At 37.1% G+C, this 12,663-nt stretch overlaps 1 protein-coding gene across 1 annotated transcript; it reads right to left on the bottom strand.

The window, feature by feature from the left end:
• Nucleotides 1–9,144: 9,144 nt before the first annotated feature.
• hjv (hemojuvelin BMP co-receptor) lies at nt 9,145–11,656 on the bottom strand. Its single transcript, XM_054622204.1, is given in 6 exon segments — nt 9,145–9,491; nt 9,494–9,788; nt 9,884–9,972; nt 9,975–10,109; nt 10,112–10,435; nt 11,575–11,656. Coding segments are annotated over 6 exon segments (1,272 nt in total).
• Between the last annotated feature and the right edge of the window lie 1,007 nt (nt 11,657–12,663).

Genomic DNA, 12,663 nt, shown 5'->3' with positions numbered 1-12,663 from the left:
TAAAACATGTTGATATAGTATATGTTTAATGTTTAATGTTTAATGTTTAATGTTCAATGTTTAATGTTTAATGTTTAATGTTCAATGTTTAATGTTTAATGTTCAATGTTTAATGTTTAATGTTCAATGTTTAATGTTTAATGTTCAATGTTTAATGTTCAATGTTTAATGTTTAATGTTTAATGTTTAATGTTTTATGTTTAATGTTTAATGTTCAATGTTTAATGTTCAATGTTTAATGTTTAATGTTTAATGTTTAATGTTTAATGTTTAATGTTTAATGTTCAATGTTTAATGTTTAATGTTCAATGTTTAATGTTCAATGTTTAATGTTTAATGTTTAATGTTTAATGTTTAATGTTTTATGTTTAATGTTTAATGTTTAATGTTTTAAGATTCATGTTGAATGTTTATTGTTTAATGTTTAATGTTTAATGTTTTATGTTTTATGTTGAATGTTTAATGTTTAATGTTTAATGTTTTATGTTTAATGTTCAATGTTCAATGTTTAATGTTTTAAGATTCATGTTTAATGTTTTAAGATTTATGTTTCATGTTTAATGTTTAATGTTTAATGTTTAATGTTTTAAGATTCATGTTCAATGTTTAATGTTTAATGTTTAACATTTAATTTTTCATGTTTTATGTTTTATATTTTATGTTTAATGTTTATTGTTTTATGTTTTATGTTTCATGTTTAATGTTTAATGTTTAATGTTTAATGTTTCATGTTTAATGTTTAATGTTTTATGTTGAATGTTTAATGTTTTATGTTTCATGTTTAATGGTTAATGTTTTATGTTTAATGTTTTATGTTTTATGTTTTATGTTTAATGTTTAATGTTTAATATTTATTTTTTAATGTTTTATGTTTCATGTTTCATGTTTAATGTTTAATGTTTAATGTTTATTGTTTTATGTTTTATGTTTTATGTTTCATGTTTAATGTTTAATGTTTAATGTTTCATTTTTAATGTTTAATGTTTTAAGATTCATGTTTAATGTTTATTGTTTAATGTTTAATGTTTCATTTTTAATGTTTAATGTTTAATGTTTGAATATTTATGTTTTATGTTTTATGTTTCATGTTTCATGTTTAATGTTTAATGTTTTATGTTGAATGTTTAATGTTTAATGTTTAATGTTTAATGTTTAATGTTTTATGTTTTATGTTTAATGTTAAATGTTTAATGTTTTATGTTTAATGTTTAATGTTAAATGTTTAATGTTTTATGTTGAATGTTTAATGTTTATGTTTAATGTTTAATGTTTTAAGATTTATGTTTCATGTTTATGTTTAATGTTTAATGTTTAATGTTTAATGTTTAATGTTTCATGTTTATGTTTAATGTTTAATGTTTAATGTTTAATGTTTTATGTTTTATGTTTTATGTTTTATGTTTCATGTTTAATGGTTAATGTTTTATGTTTAATGTTTTATGTTTTATGTTTAATGTTTAATGTTTAATATTTATTTTTTTATGTTTTATGTTTTATGTTTAATGTTTAATGTTTTATGTTTAATGTTTAATGTTTAATGTTTTATGTTTTATGTTTAATGTTTTATTTATTTTTATGTTTTATGTTTTATTTTATGTTTAATGTTTAATGTTTTATGTTTAATGTTTAATGTTTTATGTTTTATGTTTTATGTTTAATGTTTTAAGATTCATGTTTAATGTTTAATGTTTAATGTTTTATGTTTTAATGTTTAATGTTTTAAGATTCATGTTTAATGTTTATTGTTTAATGTTTAATGTTTCATTTTTAATGTTTAATGTTTGAATATTTATGTTTTATGTTTCATGTTTAATGTTTAATGTTTAATGTTTTATGTTGAATGTTTAATGTTTAATGTTTAATGTTTTATGTTTTATGTTTAATGTTTAAATGTTTAATGTTTTATGTTTTATGTTTAATGTTTAATGTTTAATGTTTTATGTTTAATGTTTAATGTTTAATGTTTTATGTTTTATGTTTTATGTTTAATGTTTAATGTTTCATTTTTAATGTTTAATGTTTCATTTTTAATGTTCAATGTTTAATGTTTTATGTTTAATGTTTTATGTTTTATGTTTTATGTTTAATGTTAAATGTTTAATGTTTTATGTTTTATGTTTAATGTTTAATGTTTTATGTTTAATGTTTAATGTTTAATGTTTTATGTTTTATGTTTTATGTTTAATGTTTAATGTTTCATTTTTAATGTTTAATGTTTCATTTTTAATGTTTAATGTTTTAAGATTCATGTTTAATGTTTAATGTTTAATGTTTAATGTTTCATTTTTAATGTTTAATGTTTTAAGATTCATGTTTAATGTTTAATGTTTAATGTTTAATGTTTAATGTTTCATTTTTAATGTTTAATGTTTTAAGATTCATGTTTAATGTTTAATGTTTAATGTTTAATGTTTAATGTTTCATTTTTAATGTTTAATGTTTTAAGATTCATGTTTAATGTTTAATGTTTAATGTTTAATGTTTTATGTTTAATGTTTAATGTTTAATGTTTAATGTTTTAAGATTTATGTTTAATGTTTTATGTTTAATGTTTAATGTTTAATGTTTTAAGATTTATTCGTAATGTTTAATGTTCAATGTTCAATGTTTAATGTTTTAAGATTCATGTTTAATGTTTTAAGATTTATGTTTCATGTTTAATGTTTAATGTTTAATGTTTTATGTTTAATGTTTAATGTTAAATGTTTAATGTTTAATGTTTCATGTTTAATGTTTAATGTTTTATGTTTCATGTTTAATGTTTAATGTTTAATGTTTTATGTTTAATGTTTAATGTTTAATGTTTAATGTTTAATGTTTCATGTTTAATGTTTAATGTTTTATCTTTCATGTTTAATGTTTAATGTTTATTGTTAATTGTTTATTGTTTTATGTTTAATGTTTAATGTTTCATGTTTAATGTTTGAATATTTATGTTTTATGTTTAATGTTTAATGTTTTATGTTTAATGTTTAATGTTTAATGTTTTATGTTTTATGTTTAATGTTTAATGTTTAATGTTTAATGTTTTATGTTTAATGTTTTATCTTTTATCTTTTATGTTTAATGTTTCATGTTTAATGTTTTATGTTTAATATTTATTTTTTGTTTTATGTTTTATGTTTAATGTTTAATGTTTAATGTTTTGTGTTTAATGTTTAATGTTTAATGTTTTGTGTTTAATGTTTAATGTTTAATGTTTAATGTTTTGTGTTTAATGTTTAATGTTTAATGTTTAATGTTTTGTGTTTAATGTTTAATGTTTAATGTTTAATGTTTTATGTTTCATGTTGTAATGTATTAATCTTTATTTAATTCACATTTTTGTCATTCAAAGGTTTGAATATCCGTTTTAAATCTCTTTGTACATGACAAACACTTTTCATAAATATAAATTTCTGCAGACTTTTCCCGAGGAAATTACCCAAAAGAAAAGAAAACAAAGGTCGAGAAAGAGGACTGGAATAATAAAATATCCATAAAACTAATCTTAGGAATATTAAACATCTGATTTGTTCATCAAACAACTTTTAGTTTTGTTATTAAACGCTGTTTTGAAAAAAAAATAGCAAATAGATAATTAATTAATAACACGTTTAAATCATTAAAAATATGAATTTAAAAAATAGTTACTGACACTGAGGCTTCAACAAAACTCCTGTTTATAAAACTTTATTAAAAAACAAACTTGTTGACATTAAATATGCATTTGTTAAAAAACATTATTATTATAAATATTCTTATTATGTTTTGTCTGAAATCGAGGGTTCAACATTTAAACAGTGAAGTGATAATAAATAAAAAATAATAATATCGGACAAGTTTCACTAGATAAAAATAAAATAAATCAGTCTGTGATTATATAAAATATATATAAAAACTTTATATAACTATTGACATATTTTAGAAAATGAATAAAGATGATAAATAGACTGGTGTTTTATCGTCTCAACGCCTCCACCTGCTGGCTCCAACAGTGAACACACCGGATGGAGGCACGGATCAGGTTGAAGTCTGATGGAGGAGAGGAGGAGGAGGAGGAGGAGGAGGAGGAGGAGCAGCCTGCAGGTTCCTGGTACGACCCAGTCTGGAAAACACATTTCAGAAATGTCAAAATAATCCATCAATCAATGAATCTGACGTCCAGATGACTCTGTGTAGATCGGCCAATCAGAGCGCAGAGACTCACCAGGTATTGCAGCAGGTCGTTGTTCAGCTTGACGACTTCACATAGCGAGTGAGGACACAAAGACCTGATCTTCTCCGCACAGTCCTGATACTCAGACAGTTTGAGGGCCACCTCGGAGCTCTGCACCAAACCACATTGATAAACACACGATTTAACCCGATGAACCTTCTGTTTCCTCTTTGACATGATTATTGTTTGTGTGATTACAGCGGGCAACTAATACGATGTGACGCTGTGTAGAACGAGGACGTACCTGTTCCAGGTGAGCCGCCGGCTCCGTGCACGGCAGAGCAGGCAGATCCCTCAGGAGGCTCTGCAGCACAAAGACCCAGAACAGATTTGTTAACACAAAGAGCTCCAACGTGGACGTCTGTTTAGTAAAACCAGGTGTTTTCTGAAGGGAGTCTGGAGAGAAAGGTCTCCGTCTCACCTTCTCATTGAGGTCGTTGCTGTATTTCTCCAGCGCCCCCTTCAGGCTCCCGATGATGCTCTGCATGTCGGGGTTCGTCGTCGGTATCACCCCACCTGCTGCAAGCCCCGCCCACAACGGCAGACACGCAAAGAGTAGGTACCCACAATGCACTGCGGCAGGAAGGGGAGAGGGTTGAGGAACAGAACTCTTCATTCTCACAGAATAAAGTTAATAAATAATGTATTTAGTTTTGCAGAAATGCTTAAATTATTTGAATTACGTCCTGCAGCCGAAGAAGAGGGAGGAAAAAACTCACTGATGTTCTCTGATGGAGGGCTGAAGCAGCTGGTCCTGGTCTGAGGATCTGGACTTCAGACTCTGTTGGAGGTCTGGACTCTGTTCCTGGAGGTCTGGAGTCTGTTCCTGTTGGAGGTCTGGACTCTGTTCCTGGAGGTCTGGACTCTGTTCCTGGAGGTCTGGACTCTGTTCCTGGAGGTCTGGAGTCTGTTCCTGGAGGTCTGGACTCTGTTCCTGGAGGTCTGGACTCTGTTCCTGGAGGTCTGGACTCTGTTCCTGGAGGTCTGGACTCTGTTCCTGGAGGTCTGGACTCTGTTCCTGTTGGAGGTCTGGACTCTGTTCCTGTTGGAGGTCTGGACTCTGTTCCTGGAGGTCTGGACTCTGTTCCTGTTGGAGGTCTGGACTCTGTTCCTGTTGGAGGTCTGGACTCTGTTCCTGTTGGAGGTCTGGACTCTGTTCCTGGAGGTCTGGTGTGCAGCCTTCATGCTGCTGCCGCTGGTATTTATGATCCTGAAGCAGAGTTCTGAGGAACCAGGTCTTGATGTCAGAACCCTTTGAGTGCTGAGTCAGACTAGAGGAGTCTCCATTTCTTTTCACATGACACTCACCATCATCATCATCACCATCATCATCATCATCATCATCATCACCACCGTTGTTAAGATTTCTGTTTTATCACTTTGATCTTTGAATAAATCATTCAATGATGAAATCCCAATTTACGAAGAAGAGAAAACAATATGACTCTGGAAACAAATCTCAAAACTTTATTGTTACCACACACACACACACACACACACACACACACACACACACACACACACACACACACACACACATTTATATAGACACACACACACACACACACACACACACACACACACATTTATATAGACACACACACACACACACACACACACACACACACACACACACACACACACATTTATATAGACACACACACACACACATTTATATAGACACACACACACACACACACACACACACACACACACACACACACATTTATATAGACACACACACACACACACACACACACACACACATATAGACACACACACACACACACACACACACACACACACACACACACACACACACATATAGTCACACTAACCTAACGATCTGCCCAAACCCTCCATCACTGCTGATGTCCAACAGGTTCTGAGGTTACCACTGCAACAGGACCACGACTCCCAGCAGCCACTTCCACATCTGAGCCTTTAAACATGGCCGACGGTGATTCCATGACCCGTCCCTCCAGAGAAGCTGAAGACCTCGCGGTTCATCCTCACTACACTTCAGGGTTTTAGCAGTTCACCAGGTGGAGATCAGCTCTGCTCCTCTCTTCATGAGTCCAAACATTCAACCGCAGATCTGATGAAACGACCACAAAGTGGCTGAGTGTGTTCTGGTACCAGGTACTCTCATGACCCACCCGATGCTCCATCGTGGTGTCGGCTCTGACCAATCCATGACCAGCACCGTTATGGTTCAGTTCAGGTTCCTCCCAAACACCCCATCCAGGTTCCTCCACCATCACCCACATGAGGGTCTAAGTCCCTCAGAAGAAGTTTCTTTAAAAGGCCTTCAATAACTGTCATTAAGCTAATGTTATGCTTACATTATGCTAACATTTAACTAGCATTAAGCTACTGTTATGCTTACATTATGCAAACATTTAACTAGCATTAAGCTACTGTTATGCTTACATTATGCAAACATTTAACTAATGCTGTGCTAGCATTAAGCTACTGTTATGCTTACATTATGCAAACATTTAACTAATGCTGTGCTAGCATTAAGCTACTGTTATGCTAGCAAGATTCAAAGTCAGTAATAAACAGTAAATATAATTTGATAGCTAGCTATTAGCCATGTCACTGTCTCCAAATCAATATCAGTATTTTCACTAAATCATGATTAGCATGACGCTACCATAGAGCTAACATTATGCAGCCAGAGACTTCCTCCAGTAGCTGGTCGTCGTATTGTTGGACCCTCTCAGCCGGTTCTTCATCCACCAGAGAGGTGAGGTTCCTCGTCCATAGAGCAGGTGGTCTCTGTTTAGACCGGCCTCCCGGCTCACATTGACCTTTGCCGGGTCATGAGTCCCGATTCCCTTTTTCCCGGCGAGGTGCTACAACTAATTTCTGTCCGATACTTAAGGCCGTCGATCAAACCGAGATGTAAACTAGTAAAGCCGACTCTTGCGTGTGACATTAACGAAAAGTTGAGAATATTTAAATTTATCTTAACTTTAATGTGCGTTCAATAACTTCTAGAAACACGAGAGGAGCTCACGCTGGGCTTTGGTGGAGCTGGAAGGAGAGGATGAAACATTAAAACCATAAAAAAAACAACCTAAAGAATCAGCAGAGTTTAAATTGACTTTGGAAATTTCAAATCCACAAAGTTCTTAAAGTCTCATCGTTTCAGACAGAACTTTGATTTAAACTATAAACAATAACAAATGTGTTCATATAGTTAATAAGCTACAGGAATATGTGTTTCCTTGTATTTTATTATTAATATTAATATTATGACGCTGCTTCATGTTCATCCTTCAGACAGAAGAACATTATGATTTCTCTGTTTCATTATGACTCAATGCTTCCTGTTTGATCTTTATATTTTATGCTGTAAATGTTGATTTCTGCAACAAAGAGATACAAAAAACGAAAATTTCTCAGAAAAGATCCTTTTTTGTTCACAAACTTTTTTGCTCCAGTTGTTTACTTTGATTTGTTTGTTTGTTTTGTTTTGTTTATCATTTTTTTATTTGATTTGTCTTCATGTCAGAAAAACTAAAGATGTCTTTTTTAAGAAGAACAGAGAGGATTATTGTGAAGCATCACAATATGATTAAAGTATAAATAGAATAAATCCATAAAATGATGTCATTATTCACATTTCTGTTAAACGTTGACTCAGAGACTAATGAGAAAACGGCATCACGCCTTCAAAATAATTAACCCTTACAGTCGTTTATGTTCTTGTTGCTGCAGGGAAACGTATCATCAGACTGAAGCAACGTCAGGATCTCTGCAGGCTTCACTGGAAGTGTTCGGGTTGCACAACAAACACACTCACACACACTCACACACACACTCAGACGTACACTCAGACGTACACTCAGACGTACACTCACATCATTTCACTCGCTGTGGTTTTCCAGTGTGTTTCTGTGTTTCTGCTTTTTTCATTTACTAATAAATATTTTTATATATTTACCATCGTAAGTACTTAACTTACAGTTTATGGCGGTAGTTCTCCAATCAGAGGGTCGGTGGCTCGATACCCGGCTTCAGCAGTCGATGTGTCCTTGGGCAAGACACTTAACCCCAAGTTGCTCCTGAAGGCCATCGGTGTGGACTGATGATGAATGTTAGTTAGAGTCTGATGGTGGCACCTTGATGGTAGCCTGTCATCAGTGTGTGAATGGGTGAATGATATGTAACATACTACTGACTGTAAGTCGCTTTGGAGAAAAGCCTCTGCTACATGACTCTAATGTAATGTAATGTAATGTTTTGCAGTACTTATACTTTACACTATTTCATTGTATGCTTCTTTATTCTTCTTAAAGCTTCTGACTATTTCTGCTGTTTATATTTTATATAGAAAACAAATCATCTACAACATGATGCATCGTTTTATGGAGTAGTTCCAGTTTAATAGAGTTCCTAAAGTTTACCCACTTCCTGCTGCTTCTTGTTGCTTCTTGTTGCTTCCTGTTTCTTCCTGTCACCAGGAAGTCATGATTCACCTGCCGTTTAGGCTCAATATATTTCCGGGGATGGAGGTGACTAATGACAGATGTTATCTGATGGTGGATGATTTGATTCTTGTGTAACGGTTTTAAACACCAGTTTGAACCGAACATGTTGCATCAGGTGTCCAGTTTACCTGCTGGAGGTTCCGGAGGAACAGGATGTGAGTAATCCAGAACAGACGGGGAGAACATATGAAGTCCTGCAGCTCCAGACCGACAACATCATGTGGACTTCATCAGGAAACTCAAAAACATTTAATTAAGAAAATAAAAAAACTCAGAAACAGATCTGGTTCTAACTCTTCAACATTCAGACGTTTTACTGTTTTATTATCAGTTCACATCTTTTCATGACAAAGTTCTCTGAGCCCAGGAAAGGGGGCGGGGTTAGGGTCTCTGACGGCCATGTTCGATCTGCTGGGGTCACGTGATCCGTGATCGTCCAGTTCATCACATGCTAGACAGCTCTGTGGTCAGAGTTCCCAGCATGCCGAGCAGCAGCAGCAGCATCGGGCCTCGTGGTGCTCGGTGCGGCTCGGCGGCGGCGGCGACCGGCGGCAGGTGGACTCTCTGCGGGTCGGAGATCATGATTCTGGCGTCCTGCAGCGCGCCGACGGCCGCCGCACTGGAGTTCAGGTCTCCGCTGGTGATCAGGTCGAACACGCAGGCCTGGTAGTAGACGTCTCTGGCGGGAAGCAGCGCGGCGCAGTGAGCCCGTGCACCGGCGGCGGAGAAGGAGTCTGCCGGCGGCGGCGGTGGGCGGAGCGTGTTGAGTTTCTGGGAGGCGGGGCAACCCCCACACACAGCTGGAGGTCCTGATCCGGCCCGAAGGCCTCCACGATGCCGCGCGGCGAGCGGACCGACAGGCCGAGCGAGCGCCCGCTCTGCCGGACCACCAGCAGCGTGCCGATGTGAGCCGCCCGGATCTCTGCATGCCGCCCGGGGCTCTGAGTCCGGACCGTCAGGCTGTGGTGACCTCGCCGCTCGCCGCTCGACACCGAGCCGTCGGCGAACGCAGCCGGGACGTTGTCGAGCTCGGCCTGGTAGAGCTGCTGGTCGATGCACTGACGCCAGTTCTTAAAGATGACGGTGATCTGAGAGAAACAACGACGGGTTCAAGAGTTTGATCTTTATTCAAACCATGAGGTCATCTCTGACATCACTCTGACATCACAGCTGTGGGACTCACCTTGGTGAGCGCGGTGGCGTGCGTCCCTCCTCTTGCCGGCGCGCTGGTGGCCTGCACGTACAGGTACTCGTTGTCTATGAGAGGCCACGCCCCTGCACGGCACACGTCTGGAAGTCGTTGTTGAAGGTCCGGACGTGCGGGTCTCCGAACACGCCGCAGTGCAGGTACTCGGGCGCCCGGCCCTCTCTGGAGAACAGGCTCCTCTCGTAGAGGCAGGCGTCCCCGACAGCGTGCCCTGGGGGGGCCGCGGCTGGGCGGTGGGCCCGGCCCGCGGGCAGCGGTGCTGGATCAGCAGGTCCTCGATGCCCTGGACCGCCGAGTGGTACGCCAGGTCACCACGACACGCCCGCGCCATCCGCTTGGTGCACATGGCGTAGGAGCGCAGGGCGCTGCAGTAACCGGCGTTCACCGCCTCCCGGGTGAGAGCTGCTCCTCCTGCTGCTCCTCCTGCTGCTCCTCCTGCTGCTCCTCCACCGCCGCCGCCGCTGCCCAGGTCCAATGTCGCAGCCACAAAGTCAGAGTTACACCTCAGGATCCGACAGGAAGCTCTGACTGAAGAGACGAAATGTTTAAACATCAGAACACCTGAGGTCTTATAACCCTGATGATGTCACAGTGATGTCATCAGGGTACACTTGTCTAATCCAGGAGACAACCTCCGGTTCTGTAGATAGAAGTCCAAGCTTCTTGTCTTAAACCTGGATTATCTCTACTGTCCATCCGGTCCACGGTTTCATCCAGACCCCGTTCAATCTGATCATCAACCAAATGTTTATCAGTGACAGAAGGACGAGTTTATTAATCATAATATATCATAGTGTCCCAGTGGTGAAGAGTCAGGATCATAAACACACAGTAATGAAAACAATATTAGGAATATCTAAATTCTACATCTGCTAATAGATCACTTTCAGAAAGCTGCATTCTCTCTGCTGTCCACCAGGGGGCGACTCCTCTGGTTGTATAGAAGTCTATGAGAAAATGACTCTACTTCTCTCTTGATTTATTCCCTCAGTAAACATTGTAAACATGAGTTTATGGTCTCAATCTCTAGTTTCAAGTCTTCTTCAATACAGCATGATGTTCATTTAGTAAATGATGCTCCATTTAGAGTCAAACAGACCATAAAGCAGGGGATGCTTTAGGGCGGGGCTACACACTGATTGACAGGTCCACACCAGAGACGTATACGCCGTCTCTACGTCACTCCTCCTCAGTCCATATATGGTGTCTGATGTTTATCATTATTTGTCAATAATCTGTAGACTGAATGTCTTTGCGTTGTTGGACTGAGAGAAAAGACAAAGCAGATATTTTTCACTGTTTTCTGATATTTTATATTCGACACAAATCGAAAAATCGAGAAAATCACCAGCAGGTAAATGATGCTGTGATGAAAAACACGGTCCAGTTGCATTATGGGAAATGTAAGATCTAGTCTTTTTGTTAAAGTTGAGCTCCTGAAAAAAACTATCGACTGCTTGAAGAAAACATTAAAGAAAAATAGATTCATAAAGAAAGTAGAAGATAAAGACTGAAGGAAACAAAGGATCCGTCATGAGGCGTTCACTGGCCTCTTCACACTTTACCCTCTGTTCTTTTACAATCAAAGGCTTTTATTTTGAAGGCTTTCAGACAGAAGTTAGCCGTTAGCCACGTGATGCTAACAGCTGTCTCTTGTTGTTTCTTACCTTCAGGTGAACTCAGATGGACCAGCAGCAGAGTCAGGTGGATGAGGTGTTTCCATGGTAACGCCGCGGCCCGAGGCTCCATCAGCAGACCGAAGCCGGGACGGACGGACGGACTCACAGAGATCACCTGGACTCTGAGAGGGGGGGGGGGGGGGGTCTCACTCAGTACTTTCACTGTAACAGGGTATTTGTACTGTGTGGTACTAGTACTTTAACTCTCACAGGGTGTTTGTACTGTGTGGTACTAGTACTTTAACTCTCACAGGGTGTTTGTACTGTGTGGTACTAGTACTTTAACTCTCACAGGGTATTTGTAGGGTGTTTGTACTACTGTGGTACTAGTACTTTAACTCTCACAGGGTGTTTGTACTGTGTGGTACTAGTACTTTAACTCTCACAGGGTGTTTGTACTGTGTGGTACTAGTACTTTAACTCTCACAGGGTGTTTGTACTGTGTACTGGTACTTTAACTACAGGGTGTTTGTACTGTGTGGTACTAGTACTTTAACTCTCACAGGGTGTTTGTACTGTGTGGTACTAGTGCTGCACTAAGGAGCTGGATGCTGGTTCAGTGTTGTGGTTTCTCCTGTTAATCAGATGATGATGATGATGATGATGATGATGATGTTCGTCTGTGATCATCTTTCTCTCTAAAACTGATCATCTCTGTTCTTCATCACGTATTGATCGACAGTGAGTGACATCATCACACAGCTGATCAGAGAGATAAACACAGCGTTCAGGAGGAACAGCTGTGTCCAGAAAGATAAATATATATAAACGTCTGTTGCTTTTTTTAAATCAGTGAATAACATTTATTTCTACAATCAACACTTGCAAATGACGAGGTAGTACAAAATGTAAACCATACTTTGGTGTTTCATTTTTTACCTCTTTTCTTAAGATTTCATTAAACTTGTTTTTTTTTTCTTTTTACAAAAAGTACCAAAACACTGAGAATAAATATGAAACAAAAGTTAAATCATACCCCCTAAACTAAAAAGAAATCTGGTTTGAATTGAAATCAAACACTTTTACAAAGCTAAGTAGTCTTATTATATGAATCATTTATGTCATATACATTGAATG

The sequence above is a fragment of the Anoplopoma fimbria genome, chromosome 20 (genome assembly GCF_027596085.1).
Source record: "Anoplopoma fimbria isolate UVic2021 breed Golden Eagle Sablefish chromosome 20, Afim_UVic_2022, whole genome shotgun sequence".
Classification (NCBI taxonomy): Eukaryota; Metazoa; Chordata; class Actinopteri; order Perciformes; family Anoplopomatidae; genus Anoplopoma; species Anoplopoma fimbria.
Note: the sequence above shows the minus strand (reverse complement) of the source record. Positions and strands in the feature narration are given on the sequence as shown.